At 42.7% G+C, this 26,209-nt stretch overlaps 2 protein-coding genes across 4 annotated transcripts in view; one reads left to right on the plus strand and one right to left on the minus strand.

The window, feature by feature from the left end:
• METTL21C (methyltransferase 21C, AARS1 lysine) overlaps nucleotides 1-14,961 on the plus strand; it is a 63,665-nt gene extending 48,704 nt beyond the window's left edge. Inside the window, exons 2-5 of the mRNA XM_045001869.1 lie at nucleotides 6,501-6,664; nucleotides 9,499-9,641; nucleotides 13,930-14,047; nucleotides 14,567-14,961. Of these exons, the coding sequence (XP_044857804.1) occupies nucleotides 6,501-6,664; nucleotides 9,499-9,641; nucleotides 13,930-14,047; nucleotides 14,567-14,961 (820 nt within the window). The remainder of the gene's footprint in view (nucleotides 1-6,500; nucleotides 6,665-9,498; nucleotides 9,642-13,929; nucleotides 14,048-14,566) is intronic.
• Nucleotides 14,962-16,239: 1,278 nt separating this feature from the next.
• Nucleotides 16,240-26,209, minus strand: part of TPP2 (tripeptidyl peptidase 2) — a 76,574-nt gene continuing 66,604 nt past the window's right edge. For 2 of the 3 annotated variants that reach the window (XM_045008589.1, XM_045008571.1), the window contains exons 29-30: nucleotides 18,647-18,766; nucleotides 16,240-17,266 (exon numbers count right to left, since the gene is read on the minus strand). In XM_045008589.1, the coding sequence (XP_044864524.1) occupies nucleotides 17,177-17,266; nucleotides 18,647-18,766 (210 nt within the window). In that variant the 3' untranslated portion in view covers nucleotides 16,240-17,176. The remainder of the gene's footprint in view (nucleotides 17,267-18,646; nucleotides 18,767-26,209) is intronic. The other variant, XM_045008580.1, reaches the window with a different exon arrangement.

Below are 26,209 nucleotides of genomic sequence, written 5' to 3' on the forward strand. Positions count from 1 at the left end.
CCAGATACCATATCGATGGGCTGAGCCTACAAATCTGAATAAAATTCCAGTCCAACAGATCTCTCCGTTTCCTGTTTTAAAAATCATTTTAAAAAGAAACAGCGTTTAAGTCTGAGAATGACTAGTCCAGCAGTGAGCCTGCCATAGTTTGCTCTCTAGTTATGACAACTGGAGTGGCTCTGGAACAGCTTATTTGTGACATGACCAAACTTACCTAAAGTCAGGTGGTCTGTAAATAGTTTGGATAAAGATGCAGCAGCTTTTAAGATAGATGGTGGAAACTTGATCAATATACTGATGTTTTAATATCTGCTCCCAAGTGTCTTAGAAATAGTCCATACAGCCAGGGCCAGCTTTAGGAAGTGCGGGGCCCAATTTGAACAGTTTCGACGGGGCCCCGGCAGGGATGACTTTAAAAAAAAAAAAACCACACATGTAAAACACCACGTGGGGCTTGTACTCACTGGGCGGTGCTCCGAGTCTTTGGCGGCACTTCAGCAGTGGGTCCTTCACTCGCTTCAGGTCTTCAGTGGCACTGAAGGACCCGCCGCCAAAGTGCCGCTGAAGATCCGAAGTGCCACCAGGTGAGTAAAAATTAAAAAGGCACCTCTAGCAAGGGAAGGGATTCTCACTGGGTGCGGGGCCCCTCTTAGGCGTGGGGCCCGATTTGGGGGAATTGGTGGAATAGGCCTAAAGCCAGCCCTGCATACAGCCTCCTCTTAAATGTATACTGCTGCCTCTTTTTTGAGAGAGAAATCTTTTAATATCACAACTGATATACTTATGCAGTGTAGGTGCAGGTTATTAGAGAGACAATGTGGGTGAGGTAATATCTTTTATTAGACCAACTTTTGTGGGTGAGAGAGACAAGCTTTCCAGCCACACAGAGCTCTTCTCCTGATCTGGCCACTCTACTTTGAAAGGTCCCTTACAATATGTGCTAACTACTTACGCTAAACAGTCTGTTCCAGCTTGCATCTTGCTGTGATACTCGGAGTACCTTTCCTGGACCTGAATAGGAGCTCGTGTAGCTCAGAGGCATGTCTCTCTAATCAACAGAAGTTGGTCCAATAAAAGATATTACCTCACCTGCCTTGTCTCTCCATTGATATACTTAATATTTGGTGTGAATACTGAGGTCACCTACTGGTTAACGTGTGAAATGCATGATAAGTTAAAAGTAAAAAAGGGATGGAGATAAAGGAAGAAGAGGGATATACTCTTTTCTTTCCAAATTCTTTAAAGGAGCAGTACCGAAGAGAGTCAAAATGTTGCTACACATTGAGATGTGAATGTTTATACATTGGAGTTTAACTTTTTAGGTCTATGTTTCCTATCTTTTAGCGTGATAGCCGGGTTAGTCTGTATCAGCAAAAACAACGGAGTCCTCCAGCTGATGAAGTGGGTTTTATCCCACAAAAGCTTATGCCCAAATAAATGTGTTAGTCTCTAAGATGCCACAAGGACTCTTCTTTGTTTCCTATCTTTGTTATCCCTCTAATTTCAAAAGCATCCAGTTATGCACTCTTGAATACTATTGTGAATTTGGAGGGGAAAAAATCCTCTAAAGTTCCTTTTATAAAATGTTGTCTGGTCTCTGTTCAATTTTTAAAAGGGTCTTTTCAACAGTGAAACTGGCAGTATATGTGGAGTACTCACATTCTCAAAGTAAACAGAAGGCAATAGCTATTTTTTGCTAATTTCCTTCATGTATAGTCATCTTAAGGGTAGATTGTAACTAGAGTAGGTGCTAGGTCAGACTAATGTGGTTTTCAAGTTTGCACTGTCCCTTCAATAGAGAATTATACACATCCTACAGCATCGATAGGCTAGTTAAAGGAGACTGCCAGAAGGCTGTCATTCTATCGATAGGGCTGCCAGATTCCCTCAACCCTTCACCTCCTGGCTCCCCAAAACAGTGGGGGGTAAGCCCTACAACTCCCCCAGCTATAGTATCTTCTCAGAGGGACCCTAAGACTTAACCGTTTCCAGAATCATCTTCTGCCATGTGACCTTCTCTCTCTCTGTTTGGTCTGCTGCCAAATGGCTGCACATGTTATTTGTGTACCAGATAGACCATGTTAGGTTGTTTGGGTCAGGACGGCCGTAGACAATGTTGTTAAGACTTGGAATAGTTTCAAACTTCTAAAAATTAAAAACCATTAAGAAAGGCATCGGCAGAGTTTGACAAGATTGATTCAGTTTTTGACGTGTGTACATTTTAGGAACTCCCAGAGTTGATAGTGGTTTTTATTTTGTTCTGCATATGTGAAAAAATTTAGTGTAACACAGTAAGTTCTCAGAGTGCTGTTTGGTAATGCTACCCTAAATAGACTGCACTTCTACTGGCTGGACTTTGTGAACAGAGAATTAATCCTCCCAGGTGCATGCCTGTATAAAAACCTTTAGGGTGGTCTGAGAAGATGCACAGGAAACTTCAAACTCACTCTGCTAAAGAAGGTAATGATACAACTATTCTTCAACTAACATTGTTTGGAATGTACCTAAATGCTCCTATGATAGCAACTAACAAGGGATGTGTTACATTTATTTATCTAATGCCTTTTTAAATTTGGAATTGTCTGACGTTATCATTGGTCAGAGGAATTAAGTTTACTGAATTACTGAGAAATGTAGCACTGTTTCAATGAGATCACTGCATCAGTAATGATGGCAAGTTATTTTCCAGCTATGTTTTCCCCCCCAATATACTCAAGTATCCACCAGGAGGTCTAGCATAAAAATAAAGTCTCCCAGGATTTATTAGGGACTAGATTTCTTTAAGAACATTATTTATTATTTAATGCAAGAGAGCTTGATTTAACTGCATGGGCATTTAACAAATGTTCTTACCCGTGTTTGGTATGTGAAGTCCTAACAGAAAGAGCTACATTTTCAAGGAATAATATATAATAATCCAACTGCACGTCTGTGAGTGCAACTGGAAGTGGCTTTTGACTGATGAAATGCAGTCCTAAAACATGCTAGCATACAGATTCATGCACAAAAGTTTCAGATTAAAAAAAAAAATCTGGGAAGGGTTGTGTTCACAATTGAACACTGGTCAATGCCATGTTGCTCATTCATCTACAATCAGGGGCTCTCAAACTGGGGGTCGGGACCCCTCAGGGTGTCACAAGGTTATTACATGGGGGGTCATGAGCTGTTGGCCTCCACCCCAAACCCCGCTTTGCCTCCAGCATTTATAATGGTGTTAAATATGTTAAAAAGTGTTTTTCACTTATAAGGGGGGGGTGTCACACTCAGAGGCTTGGTATGTGAAAGGGTTCACCAGTACAAAAGTCTGAGAACCACCGATCTACATAATCATCTTATTTGTATTTTCATTTTGTTAACAACAGGACTTTTAAATGAAAGATTGTCAGGCAAAACTTATTTCTACTGAGAACAAACTGTTACCTTAAGATTTATCCACCACACAAATATCCCTCTGGTAGCTTCTTCAATATTTTACTGTCATGGTAGTGATGCTAAACATGGTCAAGTAGGTACTTCCATTGAAACTCCATAGAAGACTTCTTCTTTCCACCAGAATAATTATACTCTAGCCTGAAATCTCGCAATTCCAACCGTAATTGTTGTAAATTGACTCAATGATAATTAAAAAGACTTTTAAACACTTCAAATCTACAAGACTTGAATTTAGCATTTGCCTATCTGATCACTTTGCAAAGAAATCCAGATACAGATAGCAATATGTAGAGGTGGTCAAAAATTAGTGGATGCAACTGTTTTCCATCTGAAAGTGCAGATTCAATAAAATCAGAACATTTTGCAGGAACATCTCAATTTCAGCAAAATTTTTGACATGAAATTATCAACATGTTTCATTTAAACTTTATTGACATCTGTAACATTATAATTTATACCATGATGAAAATCAAAATGACACGGCTGAAATGAAGTATTTCAGGGTATTTTATTTAGTGAAATTATCATGTTTCAACTTTTCATTTTGATTCAGAAAGAAACAAAATTTCAAACTCTCAGAATTTCCCATGGGACTTTTTTTGACCAGCTCTACTACTGGGTGTTGGGAAATTTGCACCAAGAAGATGCATGTATTTAAATGTGAACATTAAACTGCACATTCAAATACATGTATTATGCATGTCACTAATGCAAGTCATCTCTTCAGTCTTTCAGTTCAAACACACAGTATCAAATAGAGGCAAACTTGAAAGTGCTAACGATTTCTGAATTAGGAAACGACACTGGTGCCTCTTCTATTCTTGACTTATTCCTTTTGTGTTAAAAAAAGGCAGCACATACAAGGCAACAGGGGCGGCTCTAGGAATTCCGCCGCCCCAAGTAGCTGGCAGTCGCCGGTCCCGCGGCTCCGGGGGACCTCTTGCAGACGTGCCTGTGGAGGGTCCGCTGGTCCCGCGGCTCCGGTGGAGCATCCGCAGGCACGCCTGCAGGAGGTCCACCCGAGCCGCGGGACCAGCGGACCCTCCGCAGTCATGCCTGCGGGAGGTCCACCGGAGCCGCCTGCCACCCTCCCGGCAAAATGCCGCCCCCAAGCACGCGCTTGGCGCGCTGGGGTCTGGAGCCGGCCCTGCAAGGCAAGGAACGCAAATATACAATCTACATTAATGCAACATTAAGGTTTGGATTTCACATGCACAAAATTCTGAAAATCTCCCAAAGCAGCCACATGGCACACAAGGTATTTAACAGGAACACACTACTATGTATTTGCAAATGAGCTGAGACTTATGCTTTCTACAACTAGGATGTGCATTCTGTCTGCCTTGTGTTTAAAGTCTCAGGCACAATTTTGGAATAGTGTAGCTTTTAAAATATAATTATTGTGGCATTATTAAGCCTATGCTACTAAAATAACTGCATCTCTGACAATTATAAAACCAAATCCTTGGTGTAGTCTGTACCAAGTTAAAAATAATTAAACACTCTTTTTAGTACATAAAACATCATCACCATAATTTATGGAAGTACATTTGGCTGCTTTTTTCTTTTTAAACTTTGCAGACAAAAGGATATAAAAGTCTTATTACTCAGACTGAGAATTGCAATTTAAGCCTCTCTTACAATGAGTTACTAGCTACAGTATCTAAAGATTTGATCAGACATAGATGGTTACTAGGACTGTATTCGTTATTGTATGATTTTTCACTGGTGATACATCGTCAAACTGGAATTTTGGCCTGTTGCAATAACATTTAGGCAATGAATGAATACAGCAAAGATATATGTATAGCAATGCTACCGAGTCTTACTGTACACTGATGAATTTAAGCACACAATTAACTATACACATACCCATGTTTAGATGATTATTCCACCAGGCCTGCTTGGTTTTTGTGCTCTCATAGCTTGCACTTTCTCCCACTGAAGTCACTGATAAAATTTCCATCGGCGTCAGTAGGATCAGGCTTTCATTTAGGTGCAGTAGATTTTATGTTCCAAAGCATCACCAAATAATAAAGTATATCCAAATGTAGTTGCTTGTTAAATTCAACATGCAATTGGTAGGAACACTGGACTTGCCATACAAATCAGAACACTGGGCCTGCAAATCTGTTGCTTCCAGCAGTAGTGGCCACTTAACTTATGCTTCTGGGGGAGGCAAGTTGTATCCCTTCTCCCTCCCAATTACACACCTAGTCAGTTGTGCAACATGGAGGCTAATACTCCTTCGTGGCTGCTGTAGCAATCAACTGAGACGTGATTATTTCTATTTCAGCAAATGTAACTACAGAAAATATTGGTCTTATTCTGGCTATGGACATGTGACAAAACCAATTTTGAAACTGTAGCTCCTGTTCAATGAAAGGGCAGTTTTCCAAAGCGCGAGAGATTACAGTGGACTTATTACTGTACTGGAGAGGTCAGGATACTTTCAGAGTGGACTGAGGCTGCTAAGAATGTGGCTACACACACACGCGCGCGCATACATGAGGAAAGGAAAGCGTCTAACCTGCAGCAATGTAATCATGGCAAAGTTTGCACCATGCCACCTCTGATTGTGATCATATTACAGTAGAACTTGTAAGTGGTGCAGGCTCAGGCCTAATCAGTAGCTGGATGGATGGGAGATCTCCAAGGAAAACTGAGGTTCTGCAGGAAGTGATTCACTTGATAGCAGTCCTCCTTCCGAATCAGTACAAAACCACTTCCCCTCTCTGCTACAAGACACAAAAGTACTACCACAGGGGAGTTAAAATAGAAGCCCAGTCTGTGAGATCATTGAGAGTTCTCATGGCATTTTTCACAGGAATAGGAATGTTAGCCCTTGTATCTGGCCAGATCTGACCTCTGGTTATTGCACCTCACCTGCTTAAATTCCCACTGTACTATCAGTTAGCAAAGATTCTTCAGTGTGTGTGTGTGTGCTCAATATAGGATTGGTAAAGCACTTTGGGAATCCTTCAGTTGAAAGGAGCTGCATAGGTAAGTTATTATATAGTGAACATAGTACCTTGTTACTTTACATTTTTTTGTTTTTCCTCCTTCAGCATTCCTGCTATGATCTCCACACAGCACCGGCCACTCCGCAACGAAATTCAAAGAGCAATGGACTGCCCAAGCAGAGAGAAGGAGCTTAATGAACAGCAATCTGAATGTCAGGATGGGTCTAATTGCCCTGACTATTCTCCAGCAACAGCAGAATCCAATTCAGGTTGCTACTTAATAATAAAAACTACGGCATGCCAGGACGTTGTAGCATATTGGATTTTCCTAGGTACACAAATCCAAAAAGTCACCCAAATATCCCATTTTCATTTTTGATAGGATTACTCTCACTTCAGTTTTTCACTTGTTTCTTAAATGTCATTTTTTTTCTTCCAGGGCCAGATTTATAGAAGCACTCAGCACCCACCACTGAGGCAGATTTTGAAAAGAGCTCAGCTCTTATTTAGGCATCTAACTGAAGTGGCTGGATTATCACTGAGAACAATGGGAGCTCTTGCCTGCTGAGCTCTTTTAAAAACCTGGCCCACAGCCTATTAGCAGATTGCCCTCTAACCATTTTTTACCACTCCCAAAACCGGGACTAGCTAAAACACAAAGTAAAGTACAAATTGCAACTTTTGAAACTGACCACTGGAAAATAAGAATATTTTGCTGTGTTTTGTGGAAGAAAACTATTCCAGACAGTTTTCTTGAATGTGTGATAGTTCTTGGCATTACACTATTTAACATTTTTATCAATGACCTGGAAGAAAACAAAATCATCACTCATAAAGTTTGCATGCGACACAAAAGTAGGGGGAGTGGTAAATAATGAAGAGGACAGGTCCCTGATACGGAGCCATCTAGATTGCTTGGTAAGCTGGGAACAAACCGTATTAAAACTATATGCATTTTAATACGGCTAAATGCATACATCTAGGAACAAAGAATGTCAGCCATACCTACAGGATGGGGGGCTTCATCCTGGGAAACAGGGACTCTGAAAAAGATTTGAGAGCAGTGGTAGATAATCAGCTGAACATTAGCTCCCGGTGTGACACCGTGGCCAAAAGCATTAGTGTGATTCTTGGATGCATAAACAAGGGATCATAAGGAGAGGTTATTTTCTCTCTTTATTTGGCACTGGTGCGACTGTTGCTGGAATAGTGTGTCCAGTTTCTGGTGCCCACAATCCAAGATGATATGGATAAATTGGACAAGGTTCAGAGAATACCCATGGGAAAGATTAAAAGGATTAGAAACACGACATATAGTAAGAGGCTCAGAGAGTTCAATCTATTTAGCTTGACGAAGAGAAGGTTAAGGGCTGACTTGATTAGTCATTAAGTACTTATATGGGGAACAAATACTTAATGGTGGGCTCTTCCATCTAGCAGAGAAAGGTATGACACTGGGGTGGGCAAACTTTTTGGCCTGAGGGCCACATCTGGGAATAGAAATTGTATGGTGGGCCATGAATGCTCACAACATTGGGGTTGGGGTGTGGGCTCTGGTTGGGGCTGCAGGCTCCAGGGTGGGGCCAGAAGTGAAGAGTTCAGAGTGCAGGAGGAGGCTCCGGGATGGCGTGGGGGTGCAGGCTCTGGGATGGGGCTGGGGATGAGGGATTTGGAGTGTAGGAGGGTGCTCCGGGCTGGGACCAAGGGGTTCGGAGGGCAGAAGGGGGATCAGGGCTCGGGCAGGGGTGCAGGCTCAGGACAGCGCTTACCTCAAGCAGCTCCTGGAAGCAGCGGCATGTTCCTTCTCCGGCTCCTACGCGGACGCACAGCCAGGTGGCTTTGCACACTGCCCTGTCCACCGGCACTGCCCCTGGGACAGCATGCAGATTGGAAGCCTCTGGCTGCCCTTACGCGTAGGAGCCGGAGGGGCCGTATCGCTGCTTCCAGCAGATCTGGCCTGCAGGCCATAGTTTGCCCACCCGTTATAACATGATCCAATGGCTGCAAGCTGAAGCTAGACAAATTCAGACTGGAAATGAGTCATAATTTTTTTAACAGAGTAATTAATCACCGGATCAATTTACCAAGGGTTGTGGTGGAATCTCCATCACTGGCAATTTATAAGATTGGATGTTTTCGCAAAAGATCTGCTCTAGGAATTATTTGGGGGAAATTCTATGGCCTGTGTGATACAGGAGGTTAGACTACATGATCACAACGGTCCCTTCTGGCCTTGGAATCTATGAATCCTGCACTATAGTTTTCTGCTTTTTGTTTTAGGACTACAAGATGTTAGTTCTTGTCACATTCCAGTATCATCAGAGATAGAGCTGTTCATTTTTCAGTGTTGTTAAGGATGACATTAGGAGGAAAGGCACTTTAACATGGCAATACTCTGCAGTTATTCTATGCTGGGCTGTGAGCTTGACAGATCAAATGGGACATGATGGAACCGGCTGGGTTAAGATAGGAAAATGCAGTGTTTCAGATTCAGAAGATGACACTGTCCTCTGCATCCCTAGTTGAAACAATGCAACACCTGGTGTCAGGGAACACTGTACTACTGGCAATGCTCACTTTTGGAAGATACAAAAATAGAGGTCCAAACTATCTGTGGTTTAAGAACCCAGTGTACTTCTGCCAGAATCAATGCTAGCCAGCTATCCTGTGCACAACTGTGCAGTTACATTAGCAACCTAAAAATCTCCAAATAGCTTCATTTAGATATGGTATTAGCATGACTTGCAACCCCTGACCTGGGATACCTAAGTCTCAACCTGGTGACAGAAAAATATATGCCAAAAGAGTGTCCTAAAATTCCTCACCACGCAACCTATGTTGCTCCATGACTTATGGGAAAGGAAGGTTTTCTCCTTCACTTTGATTGACAGCAGGCCCACCCATATTTGGGATCCAGGTCTGGCAACCCAGTGAACCATGGTGTACATGATCAGCTCACTAGCAACTTTTTTAGAAAAGGCTGCATACTCATTGCCTTGACTGCAGATAAGTCTTGTATGTTTTCTTTTCCCAGTTATGCAACAAAATGCATGTATATGCTCCTACCTACCAAATAATACAGATATGATCTTTTCTCCCACAGAATCACCAAGAATTCTTAAAATACTGCAGAAGTGGATTCCTACAGTTTCTCCATATTTTGACAAGGAGCATTATTGTTATGCAGACCACCAGATCACTATTCAAGAATCATTAGACCACTTCGGAGCTATAGTATGGCCCGGTGTAAGTTTTACCTATGTACTGTAATCAAGTAGCAAGTTAAACTCGAATTATAAAATAAATGTGAACAAATGGAACGTTGGAACTGAACTGAAATGAAAATAATGGTCTTTGATGAACATCCCCATTGCTCACTTACTGTCAGGCTTCCATCACAGTGCAGAATGAGGGTAGTTAACTATTTTAACAAAGAACTCTGGCTTATGTCCCTCCTACTGCCACTTTGGGCCAGAACAGCAGCTTCCAAAGGTGTGAAATGGTAACAAATGATTGAACTGTAAGTCCTCTATAAAACTGTGTACGCCTCTCCCTTTGAAGAGTGCAGAAAATAGCTGGTGCTATTGATTGAGCATATAAATGAATATGGGTGCAGACATTAAATCATTAAGGAGGTGTTAGTACCGTTATACAAGGCACTGGTGAGACCTTATCTGGAATATTGTGTGCAGTTCTGGTCTCCCATGTTTAAGAAGGATGAATTCAAACTAGAACAGGTTCAGAGATGGGCTACTAGGATGATCCGAGGAATGGAAAACCTGTCTTATGAAAGGAGACTCAAAGAGCTTGGCTTGTTTAGCCTAACCAAAAGAAGGTTGAGGGGGGATATGATGGCTCTTTATAAATATATCAGAGGGATTAATATTAGGGAGGGAGAGGAATTATTTAAGCTTAGTACCAATGTAGACACAAGAACAAATGGACATAAACTGGACACTAGGAAGTTTAGACTTGAAATTAGACGAAGGTTTCTAACCATTAGAGGAGTGAAGTTCTGGAATAGCCTTCCAAGGGGAGCAGTGGGGGCAAAAGACATATCTGGCTTTAAGACTAAGCTTGATAAGTTTATGGAGGGGATGGTATGATAGGATAGCCTAATTTTGGCAATTAATCAAAGATCAATTGCCAAATTATCAGCAGGTAAGTATGCCCAGTGGTCTGGGATGGGATTTTAGATGGGATGGGATCTGAGTTACTACAGAGCATTCTTTCCTGGGTGCTGGCTGGTGAGTCTTGCCCACATGCTCAGGGTTTAACTGATCACCATATTTGGGGTCGGGAAGGAATTTTCCTCCAGGGCAGATTAGCAGAGGCCCTGGAGGTTTTCCGCCTTCCTCTGCAGTGTGGGGCACGGGTCACTTGCTGGAGGATTCTCTGCAGCTTGAGGTCTTCAAACCACAATTTGAGGACTTCAATAACTCAGACATAGGTTAGGGGTTTGTTATAGAAGTGGATGGGTGAGATTGCAAGGCCTGCATTGTGCAGGAGGTCAGACTAGATGATCATAATGGTCCCTTCTGACCTTAAAGTCTGAGTCTATAAAGAAAGGAAAATTGGGAAGAAGTGTTGTGTTCTCTCAATGACTCCAGTCAGTCAGTCATGTGGGGATGTAAGCACCTGGCAAGACAGACGGGAGAACAGAGAAGAAAACAACATTGAAAAGATCCAGCATGCAGCATTTTATAGAGAATGGAAATTTATTTAGAGCAGAGTAGAGCAATCACATCCCAAAATGAGTCAGTGCAGAGGCCTGAAGGTCTATTTAACTGACTGTATGTAGACGAAACCCTTTCTACCCAGGATATTACCTGGGAACCAGGAAGTGTGTCTCATTGCTCACAGGCACTGTCCAATTAGCACCACTTGTGTTCCCCTCCTGCAGCATTTGATCCACCATGCTATGGAAGATTTAGAGAACTTGGCTCCTTCACAATTTTATTGGAAGGCAATCAACTGCTGAGAACTTTCTAACTTGCTCAGTTTGTTTGAGACAGAAGACTGCAGGGAAGTCAAGATTTATTTTATGCCACAGGATTTTTTCCTTCTTTTGTGGTTTGGGAAAAAAGTGCAAGACTCTCTTAGGACTTGTGAAAGTGTTCTAAAATACAGAAAAAGGTGGTGTTTATACTTTATCATAGGAAAGGCAGAAAAATTCTTGCAGGGAAAAATAGCTATTTTGGCAACTATTCTAATTTCTTTCACAGCTAGCTACTGGAAAAGCAAGCTTCAGTGCAGACAAAGCAGGGACTTGATGAATTTAAAAAGAGATGAGTCTGAAGACCAGTGAGAATATTGGGTCATAAGTGGTCTCACTATCTAGGGTGCCTTTAGGAATCTGCCAACATAGAAGCAAAATGCTAAGAAGGACTTATTAATACACTTTCCAGGACTGAGATGTCAAGATTCTTCAGAAGGCATCTTGATGAAACAGCAATATGGATGGGATTGTAGCATGATAGGCTCAATGCTCCTAACCTTACACTATAGAATTCTTTCCCCAGATCATAAGTCTATGCTTTCAGGAAACATCCTTTTTGATGAGGATATACCTTTCATCACAGCGTCTGTCACATTTACAAAGTCTGGGGGCTTGGCTACACTTGAAACTCCAAAGCGCTCCCGTGGCAGCGCTTTGAAGTGCGAGTGTGGTCGTGGCGCCAGCGCTGGGAGAGCTCTCTCCCAGCGCTGCAGGTACTCCACCTCCCCGTGGGGATTAGCTTACAGCGCGGCTCCCAGCGCTGGGGCACTGTTTACACTGGTGCTTTACAGCGCTGTAACTTGCTGCGCTCATGGGTGTTTTTTCACACCCCTGAGCGAGACAGTTGCAGCGCTGTAAAACGCCAGTGTAGCCAAGGCCTGGGTTTTGGATGTAGAGAGTCACAGGCAAGGGGATTCAACCTGTTGACGATCTGCATGTGAGAGTCATCTCTCAAGTCTGAAAATAAAGTTCTCTTTGGTGTTGTGAGAATGACATTTACCTTTTTCTCAGTTTATTTTTAGGATTGTTTTTGACTTCAGAGGTGATGGCAGAAATGCAGAGAGAGTTTGGCCATGGGGGGGGGGGGGCGAGAGAGAGTACACTAGTGAATAATTAGGAAATTGCTCGCTGGGACCACACATTTGACCGTAGGTAAGTTTGCTGCTGAAAGGCCACTCTGCTTAGTTGAAGGGATTGTCCGCTAAGCCTGGATACTGTAATTCGAAAGAAGGAAAGTAATTCCTCAGAAGAGCAAAGGAACTCAAAGCAAGATATTGATCTCGCAAGGTTTAAATTGAGCCCCTCATAAAAAGTCAACTTTAGATTTAGACTTCAGAACTGAAGATATTTCCATAGTTCACAGACATGTAGATTAATTTAAATATTTTTACTGATGAGGAAACTTTCTACTGGTCCCTGCTTATCCCATTGTTGAATTAAAAAACAAACTGTACTTTGTGTGTAGTGAGATTTGGATAATTTTTTCTCATCTGTAAAGTGGCCTTCTCAAGATAAAAAGCATTAGAGCAACTGATAAAGACATGAGGAAAATATTCCAAACTTATTTACGCTATTTATTATGAAGACAGACGAGGACTGGATTTCAACTCTAGAAAGCTTGTCAGTCTAGCGATCATATAAAAACTCACAGAAAATGACAAAGATTCCATCTCAAGATAGCACAAGAGAGAAAGGGGAAAATGTCTGTCTTAAGTCTTACTATGAACTGCAATTTCATCAAATCTCAAATTAGTCAGGTGTTAGTACGTGGATGGGAGAACTCCAAAGAAAACATAGCTACTGCACAAACAGTGCTGGTGATTCATTAGCGGCACTCACCCATGATGAGTTGGTAATCAATGCCTCAGCGTCATGTTACGAAACTGTGTGATTACATGAGCTGTAATATAGGGTTGTGATGGAGGAAGCAGAGGTAGTTCAGTCACCAAGCCTATCTGCTCTTTGACCTCTGCTGTGATTGCTAAGAAAGCAACCAATTGTCGACTGTTTTACTGATATGGTTCCATGATTGAACTTTGTCACTTGAACTGAAAGGTACCATTTGTCTTTTCCCTCTCTATAAAGTGGTTGGAATTATTTCATCATGCCTGCACTATGACTAATAGATAGGAGTCAAGTTTGGATCTGAATATCTAGAGTGACTGACTTTGTAGTAAAATCTCTCCTTCTCCAGACTGACTATGCTCAGTTCCTACAGTAACTTAGAGGTCAGTGGAAAGCAACAAAACTGTGCGGCATATAGATTTGTGTATTTCTAGGGAAACCCACATAAAAAGAAGCTGTTTGGTTGTTTTTACTTGCCTAATAATGTGGAGGGGTTTTTTTGGTTTTGTTTTTTTTTTTAAGAGGACTAATCTTGTTCCTTTTTCCTAATTTGCTTTTGTGCTATATACTTGAATATGTTCAGTCTATACGTAAAAAACTTCTTAGAAAATGTTTTCAATGATTTAATGAACTGCTGGATGGCCGTTAGAAAATTAATGCTTTTTATGGATATATTTTAACTGTTCTTAGGCATTGGCTTTATCTCAGTACCTGGAATCAAATCAACAAGAGATCAACCTAAAAGACAAAAAGGTACTTGAAATTGGTGCTGGAACAGGATTGGTATCCATTGTGGCTAGTATACTAGGTTGGTAAATTCTGCTTAAATTTCAATAATTCACTTTCAAATATATCAGTTGTGAGGTGGCAGCTAAACAAATTCTTTGACACTGTAGTCAGTGAAATAACTAAAATTAAAACTTAACTAGCAGTTATGACTTTGGCTCTCAAAATTCTGTCGGGCTTGTCTACATTGCCCCACAGTTTGGACTACAGGAGCGCAAACAGAAGTGTGCACCAAAGTGCTGCATCTTAACGCCTCCGTGTGGATGCAGTGGGTGCAGACTAAAAGGTCCCCAGTTTGAAGAGGATTATATTAACAGGAGCCTTTTAAATTTGCACCTGTAGCATCCACACGGAGCACTTGGGGCAGTGGAGACATGCCCCAAAATAACAGTCCTTTATGAGTAGTTGCCCCAATCCAGGAAATGGGTGAGCGGTGGTCTATTTATTGACAATGATGATCAGAGAGCCAGCATATTCAAAATTGACTATTGAGGCAAAACCATGAAGGTTTATACACTAATCATTTGCACATTCTCTTTAGGAGCTTATGTTACAGCTACTGATTTGCCTGAAGTACTTGAAAATCTCAAATTGAATATTTCAAGAAATACACAAAATATGAATATACACCAACCTGAAGTGAGGAAGCTGGTGTGGGGAGAAGACCTCAATGAAGACTTCCCTAAATCAACTCACCATTATGATTTTATTTTGGCAAGTGATGTTGTCTACCACCATACATCTCTGGATCCATTACTAACAACAATGGCATATTTATGCCAGCCAGGGACAGTATTATTATGGGCAAATAAGTTCAGATTCAGCACAGATTTTGAATTTTTAGAGAAAGTTCGCAATATATTAATCGTTACACTTCTAGCAGAATTTCCAGAATCAAATATCAAGCTGTTTAAAGCCACAGTAAAAGAGAATTAAAATAGTCACAGTTCTGATGCCCCTCAAAGTTTATGAGTTTTTAGTACATAATGCACACTGAGTGCATTAATGTCCATAAACCTGTCCCTGAGTCTTTGAATTTTGCACTTCAATGCATGAAAAATTAAGATGGATGATAATATCAGGACACTACTTAACTGTCTGATTTGTCTCATAAGCTTATACACATGATTTACTCAAGCAAATCAATTTATTGCTGCCAGAGGGTCCGCAGTAACAAAACACAACCAGAAAGTAAAGTTCCAACATTTCAAATCACTTATTAGATCTAGCTATACAGTAACTCCTCGCTTAACGTTGTAGTTATGTTCCTGAAAAATGCGACTTTAAGCGAAATGATGCTAAGCGAATCCAATTTCTCCATAAGAATTAATGTAAATAGGGGGAATTAAGTTCCAGGGAAATTTTTTTCACCAGACAAAAGACTATCTCTATATATAAAAATAAAAAATACACCCCCCCCGTATCCGTTTTAAACAAACAATTTAATACTGTACACAGCAATTATGATTGTGAAGCTTGGTTGATGTGATGACGTCAGAGGGTGGGATATTTCCCAGGGAAGGCCTTACTGCTAAATGATGAACTAGTACTCGGCTGAGCCCTCAAGGGTTAACACATTGTTGTTAATGTAGCCTCACACTCTACAAGGCAGCACAAATGGAGGGAGGGGAGACAGCATGGCAGACAGAGACACAGACACACACCCTGAGAGAGAGAGAGAGAGGTGTATTGCCCCTTTAAGTACGCTGACCTCACTTTAAGTACATTGCCTTTTTAAGTAGATCAGCAAGTTGCTTGCAGCAGCTGCTGTCTCAAGCTCCCTCTATCCTGAGCCCTGTCGTGTCGTCTCCCCCCTGCCCCCGCTCTATGGAGATGGGGTAAGCGGGGGGCAGGAACGAGGGAGGGGGACACCCTGATATTAGCCCCCCCCACTTCCTCCCAGGAGCAGCTCCAAGGCAGAGGGCAGGAGCAGCATATGGCAGTGGGGGGAGGGACAGCTGAACTGCTGGCAATTGGTAGCCTGCTAGGCGGCTGCCGCACAGGGAACTTAAGGGAGTGGGGAGCTAATGGGGGGCTGGTCCACCCTGGTTCCAAGCCCCCACCAGCTAGCTCCAATGGGCTGCTCTTTCTGTAAGCAGTGGACAAAGCAGGCAGCTGCCAAACAATGTTATAAAGGAGCATTGCGCAACTTTAAACGAGCATGTTCCCTAATTGATCAACAACGAAACAACGTTAACCGGGAAGACTTTAAGTGAGGAGTTACTGTACATTTATATCCTGTTTACAGTGCATTTCTATATTATTCCTAAAGCTGTCTGCTTTAACATGTTATGTTTATGTACTCTTAAAAAAACAACAGTTTTCAGCTTTATTATTTGTTTTTATTAATTAAAAAATCCTTTAAAGTATCAGAGTGCACATGGTGGTTTTTTATCTTCAATTTTGCACATTTACTCTGTGTTTTACATTTTTTAAACATTATTAAACATTTGTATGTATAGCTTTACAATACCTGATTAACCGTCTGGCACTTTTATACATGTATCAGTCCAACCTGATACTCAACTTCACATGGATTTTTGAAAGTTTGCCTGAAATATCTCAAAGACGAAGATTTACAAGAGCACCTATGTATCAGCAATTCTGAGATACACACAGAGACCATTTGAAAGGTGGTGGTTGTTTAAAAAAATCATAATGTAAACTCTTGCAAACAGTACTGGTAATGGAGTTCCATTACCTTATAGTCTAATAAATAAAATTTTAGCTACTATGATGTAGCTTTAAGGCCTTCATACAATTGAAAAAAGAAATTAAGATTAAACAAGTTAAAACCCTGTTCATTGTAAAAAAAATACAGAGCTTTTACAGGTTTTCAGTTAAAATGAACAGTTAAGAACCTAACATGCATGCAAGAAATCTTTTCCAACCCAGTTCCAAATCCTTGGTGCTGGCAATTCTGGCACATCCATTGCCAGCAATGGGATGCACATGAAGTAAGCTCCCTGATGTCAAGAGTCAGGTTAACAGGTATTAAGCCACACCAGGGTGCCTTTCTGATAAATATACACAATTTAATAATCAGCATTCAGTATTTGATGAAGACATGCGTTCTAATTAAAAGGTAAAACTTATCTTTCCTATCCTGTCAGTATAAAACCATCTCTGTATGTTTATAACTGTTGGTATTTCAAAACACGCAATAATCAGGTGGATACATGACAGGAAGCCAGTTTTCAGAGAAAGATGCACAATGGGTCCATCCAAGTAACTTCATTAACTAAAGAAAAAAAATTGATAAGCAGAAAAATTAGATGATTCTTTTGACACTGATATCTTCTCTCATTCTTTCTTAATCTAAAGTGCCATGTTAAAGAGGTTCATTGTAAGAAGCACAACTTCAATTTATTACTTTCTGGAGCTCTCAACTTTCCTACAGAATAGTTTTAGTTTTTGAAGACTGGTATTTTAGCTTTAGTGAACAAAATGTTGTCTTAAGCAGCACAAGAATCCCAGTAAACTTAGGGATTACCCCCGCCCCCATACCAGTTTTGAATAACTGTACAGTTAATTTAACTTTAGGTAAGCAAAGTGTCCGTAGGGCCCACATTTTCTCTATGCTGTTCAACTTTAAGTACTTCAGAATAAAACACACGGAATTCATGTGCAAGTCTAGAGAGTAGTCAGGGCACAATTTCTTAATCTAGATACAGTGGTAGAATGAACAAGCCACTTAAAACATTTTGGCCTCAATTTAAAAACTGTCTAACTTTAAAACCTCAGAAAGTAAAGTTAAGTTCCTAGATATGGATTTATGAGCCTAAATAAAAGTGGGCTAATTTCCAAAGGTGGCAAGTACCCACAGCTTAGACAACTTGCCATTGCCATGAGCTTTGCTAAGCGACTAAGTGGAATGAAAAAGTACCTTTTCAAAGTGCTCCTTGAAACTGTTAAGGAGCACCCTTAATATTATACTGCTGCTTGGGTAAGCTTTGAGGAGAGGCAGTGGTGGAATTATTAACTGAGCATCTGCCAGGTAAGAACAGCTAAGGGGAAAGAAAGAGGTCTGGCTTCCCTCTCTCCCGCCCACTTTGCAACAGACTGGGAAGAGGTTATTGAAAGGAGGGCTCTGAAATGAGTGAAGGAGACAAGCCCTTTCTTCCTTTCAGCACCTGGATGGATGGGGGGGGGGGGGGAGCTAAGAGGCTGATATAAAAGATGGAATTCCCTTGAGACGTCCAGGGAGCATGCCCAAATAGGAATCCCAGCACCCTCCTGCTTCCCAGAGGCTAGAGGACTGGGCTTCTGGATATTGCCTTTGGACCTCACAAGTGCCACCCCCCCCCCCACATCTTTCTTGCACACCTTTAAACTAGTGAACTTAATCCCCTGGCTAACTGGTGCCAGATAAATTCATTAAGTCCAATCAGAACCCCTGGTGAATCTGGGGGGAGGTAAAAGTGTTTCAGATTTGAATATTCCTGGATCAAACGCCTATCCAGTACGTTCTGTTCCAGAACCTCAGTGAAAATTTTCTGAAACTCAATAGTTTAAGCAGTATATAATGAACATACATTTACATCTCCTAATATTAAGAGATTCTTCAGCATACATAACAATACCCCTCCGTAATTAAATGGATTTATTGACTACCCCTTACCTGTATACAATTTTTCAAGTTTTCCTTGGTTGGCTTCTCTTCTGCAAGTTTTGTGGCAAATTTGAGACCTCTTCCATACATTTTATTTGCCAATGCATGCTTATAGGCAAACGTTAAAACCTACAGTACGTTAACAAATAAAAAAAGTTAGAAATTTACCACCATATTAAAACTAGCATTGTTCATATAAAAACAATTTAAAGCAGACAAGTCAAAGTTAAATATTTTACCAGACTGTTTTGAATTTATTCTTATGTTGATGAACACAGATGAACCACAGCAATTACTGTACTTGTGTTTTAATTCTAAAATAAGAGCAAGTGTTTGTCACTATCACAAACTTCAGAACATTTTATGAGGATTCAGAGATCTCATTACTCAAACAGCTGTACACTGGATCACATTTATAGCTATTTAGATTTTTCACCAACTGCCTAAATACACAGTACTGTAAATAAATGATAAAACAGCAAAGTTTTTTTTTCACCCATGGAAAAAAGTAATGTCAGATTGTGGGATATGAATCCCAGCAAGTATTAAACTGATTACATAACAAACACGAACAAAAACAGTAGATGGTGTGTACATACATGTACATAATTTTAAACAAGCAATGAAAACAAATAAACATGAAGACAGGCCTCAGTTTTTGCTTAAATATATTCATCATGAGAATTTGCTTGCTAAGAGATAAAAACCAGAGCCTTTGTTAATTAAGAGGGTCAATAATTTATTTGCAACACTGAGCTTTTAGTACCTTATCAACATTACATATAAAACGTGCAGGTGAACACCACCTGCCCACCACAGAGATGTCAAATAAAACTGGTTCCTTAACAGCCTAACAAATAATTAATGAAGATTTTGGTAGATTCGCCATGCTACTTTACTGTTACAGAAATTAGAGCTTGTGCTAACCCAAGTCTTTCACCTCTGATACAATCCACTACATATATCCATAGTGAATATCCTATTTTAATTTCTTATATAAGTGATACACCAGTACAACTACAGGGATATGGCAAAAAGGCTTTAAAAAAAGCTAGTTACTTCAATCTGGGATGCAATTTTTTCCCCACCCCTATTTGCAACCAAATGGGGGAGGGATAGCTCAGTGGTTTGAGCACTGGCCTGCTAAACCCAGGGTTGTGAGTTCAATCCTTGAGGGGGCCACTTAGGGATCTGGGGCAAAAATTAGTCCTGCTAGTGAAGGCAGGGGGCTGGACTCAATGACCTTTCAAGGTCCCTTCCAGTTCTAGGAGATTGGTATAGCTCCAATTATTTCTCTTTCTTTCTTTCTTTTAAAAATCTAGTTTTCCCAGCTGACAGGTCACCAGAGTGACAGATATTGCATCCCCATACAATATCTTTGGAGACCACTGTATAGATTTATTAGTAGTATAATATGTGAAGTACTGTAAGATACTACAAGTTCATAAGCGCAGAAGTTTTCCGTGGCATAAAAGGAAATCTCCAGCTTCAGCATCTGTGCATACACCAGCCAAATTAAGTCGTACTGTAAAAACTGCAATGCAATAGAAAGATTGTAGTCACTACATCAGATAACATAAAAGAATAGATAACACAAGAGTAAACACACTTAGTTTTTCTTCAGTATGAAATACAAAATAAAAATCAAATTGGAAGCAGCATCTTGATAGTAATTTATTTTCCCATGTGAATGCATGACAAAGTAAGTAGACAAACTCAATTGCTTTTTTGGATATCATTACAAAACTTTTGGATGATGGGAACGTAATAGGTGTGATATCTGCATTTTTACTGGGCGTCTGATACAGTCTCAACATTTTAATCAAAACCTGTTTTTGATAGGAATAGTAACATGGATTGAAAATTAGGTGGAAGACAATAAACAAGAAGTAAACAATGTAATCAGCTGGAGGAGATGTCTAGTAGGGCACTGCATGGATTAGAGTTGGATCTTAGATTCTACACTTATGTTCTTAAGTGTATCCAGTGACCACACATTTTTTTTTCATGTGTTTCTTTTGAAATAAGAGCTCTAACTAGAATACATGGGAGTACTACTGAATGTACCACCTACCTGGGTCAAAAGCATATTATGCACAGCATCATGTACCTGGGGCAACATGAAAAAAAACAATGGTTGCCTATCTTTTGTAACTGCGGATCTTCGAGATGTGTTGCTTGTGTCCACTCCATTTTAGGTGTTCGCGTGTCCACGTGCACAGTTGTCAAAGATTTTTGCTTTAGTAGTATCCGTAGGGCTGGCTGTGGAGCTCCCTTGCCATGGTATATCAGGCACTGCCAGCCCTGCGCCCCTTCAGTTCCTTCTTGCTAGCAACTGTGACAGAGGGGCAGAAGGGCAGGAAATGGAATGGATATGAACAACACATCTCGAAGAACAAGAGTTTTTTCTTCTTTGAGGGTTTGCTCATGTCGATTCCATTGTAGGTGACGCACAAGCAGTATCCACAGAGGTGGGCTTGGAGTTCACCACTTAGTGGGGCTTAGAGCAGTACTGCTCTATCGAAGCCAGCATCGTCCCGGACCTGCTGGGTCAGTGCATAGTGGAATATAGAACTGAGGACAGAAGACCAGGTGGCCACTTTACAGATGCCCTGAACAGGCACATGGACCAGAAAGGCTGCCGAAGAAGCCTGAGCCCTGGTAGAGTGGGTGGCGACGACTGCCAGTGGGAGCACCGTCGCTTGCTCATAGCAGAAGCGAATGCAGGCAGCGATCCAAGAAAAAATTCTTTGAGTGGATGCCAGGTGACTTTTCATCCTGTTGGCCACAATGAACGACTGCATCGACTTAATGGAATGGTTTGTTCCTATCCACGTAGAAAGCCAGAGCCCTCCAGATGCCCAGGGCATGTAGCCTGCGCTCATATTCTGATTTATGCGGCTTCGGAAAGAAGACCGGTAAGCAAATATCCTGGCTCAAATGAAACAGAGATGACGTTAGGAAAAAAGCCGGCGCAGCCTTAGCTGGACCTGGTCCTTGTAGAAGATGTGTACGGTGGCTCCGAGGTGAGCGTCTGTATCTCGGATATCTGGTGGGTCGACATCACTGCAACTAGGAATGCGACCTTCCAGGAGAGGAGAAGGAGAGAACAGGAAGCCGGGGCTCAAAGGGAGGACTCGTAAGCTGAGACAGCACCAGATTCAAGCCTCAAGGAGGGACGGGGTCCCTGACGTGCTGGTAAAGAAGCTCCAGGCTCTTAAGGAATCAGGCCATGATATCCTGAGCAAAAACAAACCTACCTGGCAACAGCGGGTGGAAGGTGGAGATGGCTGCTAAATGGACCTTGACTGATGAGAGGGACAAGCTCTCCTGGAGCTCAAGATGCAGGAGGTAGTGCAGAGTAAACTGCAGCGAAGCCCTCTCAGGACAAACACCTTTGTCCACAATCCAACAGGTGAACCGTTTCCACTTGGCCATGTAGGTCGCTCTGGTGGATGCCTTCCTACTCCCCAACAGAATGTGCTGAATCTCAGCTGAGCACTGCTGCTCCTGCGTGTTTAACCACGCAGCAGCCAAGCCATCAGATGTAGTCGCCAGGTTGGGGGTTCAGAAGACTGCGCGGTTCTGGGACAAGGAGGTCCAACCTGAGCGGTAGTTGGAACAGGGTTGCTACCGAGAGGTCCAGCAGGGTGCTGAACCAGTGTTGGCGCAGCCACGCTGGTGCTATGAGGCTGATTCTCGCCGTCCTGTTTGATCTTCATGAGGATGCTGGGCAGCAACAGTACTGGAGGGAAGGTGTATCCAACCAAGGGAGCTGAAAGGTGTTGGACAGGGCTCTTCTGTCCATGCCCCCAATCGAGCAGAAGATGTGGCACTTCCTGTTCTGCCTGGATGTGAACACGTCCACCCGAGGAGTTCTCCACCTGCGGAAGATGGAGCAGACCACCTCCAGATGAAGGGACCACTCGTGGTGAGATGAGAACATCCTGCTGAAGCGATCTGACAATGCGTTCTTGTACGCCAGAAGGTGAGTGCCTATGAGATGGATATTGTACTGTAGGCAGAAATCCCAGAGCCAGAGGGCTTCCTGGAAAAGTGCCAACAACCTGGCTCTGCTCTGCCTGTTGATAAAGAAAACCGTAGCCGTGTTATCCGTCAGGATCTGGACGATGCTGTCTTGCACATAAGGTAGAAAAGCCTGGCAGGCCAGTCGAACCGCCCTGACTTCCCTAACATTGATATGAAGGGAATGAACGTGACTGGACCAACGGCCTTGAGTGTTGAGATCACCGAGGTGGGATCCCCAGCCAGGGTCCAAGGCGTCGGAGACAAGAGTCACCAACAAGGACAGGGCTGTGAAGGGAACCCCTTCCAACACTGACGTGGGATCCTGCCACTAGATGAGGGATGCAAGTATGCCGTCTGGAATCCTGACCACGCGGTCCAGGCTGGGCCGGTTGGGGACAGACTGATGCTAGCTAGGCCTGAAGAAGTCTTCAGTGGAGTTATGCGTGCTGGACCATGCAAGTACACGCTGCCATGTGGCCTACTAGCCTCAGACACGTGTGGGCGGTGGTGAGCGAGTGAGCCCACAGGCCCATAATGAGGTCCGCCATGGCCTGGAACCGAGTCTCGGGGAGGAAGGCCCTGGCCCAAGTGGAATCGAGGACCGCTCTGATGAACTCTATGTGCTGCACCAGGGTTAAGGTTGACTTTGTCTTGTTTATTATCAATCACCGGTCACCACAGGTGGAACAAAGCAGGTTAAATTACCTCCGCACTTGACCCGGAGACCAGCCCTTTAATCAACCAGTCGTCGAGGTACGGGTATATTTGGACTCCCTAATGTCTCAGATAAGCAGCCAGTGGCGCTATAAATTTTATGAATACCCTCGAGGCCGATGAAAGACCAAAGGGCATTGCCGTAAACTGGAAATGGCACCGGCCCAACATGAAGCAGAGGAAGCGCCAGTGCCCAAGCGTCCTCTAAATCGAGGGCAGCGTACCAGTCTCCTGGGTCCAGGGAGGGGATGATGGAGGCCAGGGAGACTATGCAAAACTTCTATGTCACCTCAACAAGTCCCTCCAAGAAGTTGGTCTAGGATGGGTCTGAGATCCCCTTTTGCCTTCAGAATTAGGAAATAGCGGGAGTAGAATCCTCTGCCTTTTCCACTGCCCCCAGGTGAAGGAGGTTTTTGATCTCCTGAACAAGGAGTTTCTCATGAGAAGGGTCCCTGAAGAGGGACGGGGAAGGGGGGCAGGAGGGATGTTTGGCTGCAAACTGCAGGGTGTAGCCCGAAGAAACCGTATCAAGCACCCTGTGGTCTAAGGTGATGTGGGACCAGGCCGACCGGAAAGGGCGGAGGCGGTTGAAGAAAGGGAGGGTTGGATCCAATACATTGGCTGGGGTGCCGTCCTGGAGTGCACCCTCAAAATAACTGCTTCTGGGAGGATCAGGTTGGGCAGCTGGGTGGGAAGAGGATGGGTAGTGTCTCTTAGGCCCTTTGTCCTTATCCTTTCTCCTGTAGGAGCCAGACCTGGGAGCCCGCCAGGACCTGCACTGGAGGAGGAGAGCGGAAAGGCTTCCTGGACTGCCAAGGCGCGTGCAACCCAGGGAGAGGAGGGTGGCTCGTGAGCCTAGACTCAATTAGCTCTGAAAAGAGCCCCGAACCCTCAAATATTGTGGTTTGCATCTCCTGGGATTTCTCAGTATGCTCCCCGGCACACACAGCCAGAGAGTCACCTAATGCGGCGCGAGTGCTGGGCGCGCTCTGGGCCGCAGCATGTTGGGGCTGGGGGAGGAGCACCTCTCACATGGATGCGGCAGGTCCAGGCCAGGCTGGGACCATGGGAGAGGCATCTCTCCTCGCCCAGCCCAGGTGCTGCTGCTGCGGGGAGTCCTCTCTCCCTGTCTCAGCCCTGGGGCAGCCTGCACCTAAACCCCTTATCCCCAGCCCACCCCAGAGCAGCCCCCCCCGAAACTCTCTGCCCCAGCCCTCATCCCCTGCCCCACCGGTCAGAGCCCTCACCCCAGCTAGGGTGACCAGATGTCCCGATAAAATCATGACCATTCCGATATCTGGGTGGTTGTCCCAATATTTTGCTCCACCGGCAGCACTGGTTCCCCCCAGCCCCCAATCCCCATGTCCTGATATTATCTTCATCTCATCTGGTCACCCTAACCCCAACCCTCTGCCCCAGCCCTGAGCCCTCTCCCACACTACGAACCCCTCAGCCCCACCCCCATCACATGAATTTTGTTGTGTGCACCAATATGGAGGCAATGTGTCCACATCACCAAATTCATTCTGCACATGGGTGGGAAAAATTAGAGGGAACGCTGACAGGAAGACAATTTTTTAAAATATTTACAATGTCTACACCCACTCATCCTCCCACCCACCCCTTTGCTTCCCAGTAGGTGGAGCAGTAAACACTATGCCCTTGACCATCTTTATAAGCTGGATAGGAGAAGAGGAATGCATGACAACAAATAAGCTAGCATGCCTGTCACTAGAAGGCCTAAATGTAACTTAGATTTCTGAAATATGGTCAGATAAGAAAAATCAGTAAGAAATTATTTTCCTTCCCACAAACTACATAGAAAAAGATAGTTTATATCGTACGTATGGAATAGTAGTACTTAAAGATTAAGCTATTATAAAAATGTCTGTCTAGAGAGTAGATCATTGGGTAGAATGGAGATAAAAATTCCATGTCACAAAAATATCCCGTACAATGGTATTAGTGACCCATGTATCAGAATAGTAATAATTAAAATTGAGAGTATTGAGACCCTGAAACAAAATTAACAACAGATAACTTTAGATCCCTAAATATCAAGTGGATAAATGCCAACTATGTGCGTCACACACAATTTTTCCAAATAACTTTTTCTAAAGCATAGAGTTATGGCTACTCTAGATTTAGTTTAGATTTTAATTTGGTGGTGCCTCTTTAATAGTATGTCAGTTCTGATCACCAGGAAGTACTAGGAAAGGGCCAAGAAAATGCACAAACTTGATAAGAAGTAGAATATGTATAGATGGGGGAAGGTTTTTCCCGTAAGAGGAAGTATTAAAGGGTAAGACTACTATTCAGTTTGTAAAGGAGGAAAAAAGTACAAGGATATATATGAGGTACATGGAACAGCAAAGAGCTGATTGGAGAACAACAATTCTGTTCTGCAGCAACTTTCAGCGCTTTGAAATTAACAAAAAAAATCCTCCAAACATTTTTGTGAAAACTTAATTGTGTCAACATAAAATCTAAATGTCTGCGTGTGGAGAGAACTAGTGGTTAGGGCACCGGCCTGGGATGGAGACTCAGATTCAAGTCCCTGCTCTGCCTGATTCACTTTTTCATTTCAGGTATCACTCTAAATCAGACAGAGCAGGGAGTTGCATCTCGGTCTCGCACACCCCATCCCAATTCTCTAGTCCCTTACAGTCTCTCTGTCTCTCCCAACAACATCTTGCTCAACACCAGTTCATCTCCACAACATTTTTGGCTTTGATGAAACAGAATGTTTTGACAAAATTTCATTTTGCTGAAAATGGTCCACTGAGCTCTAATAATAAATGGTATAAAGAGAAGGCCAGTTGGACACTC

This window comes from Mauremys mutica, chromosome 1 (assembly GCF_020497125.1).
Source record: "Mauremys mutica isolate MM-2020 ecotype Southern chromosome 1, ASM2049712v1, whole genome shotgun sequence".
NCBI classification, from domain to species: Eukaryota; Metazoa; Chordata; order Testudines; family Geoemydidae; genus Mauremys; species Mauremys mutica.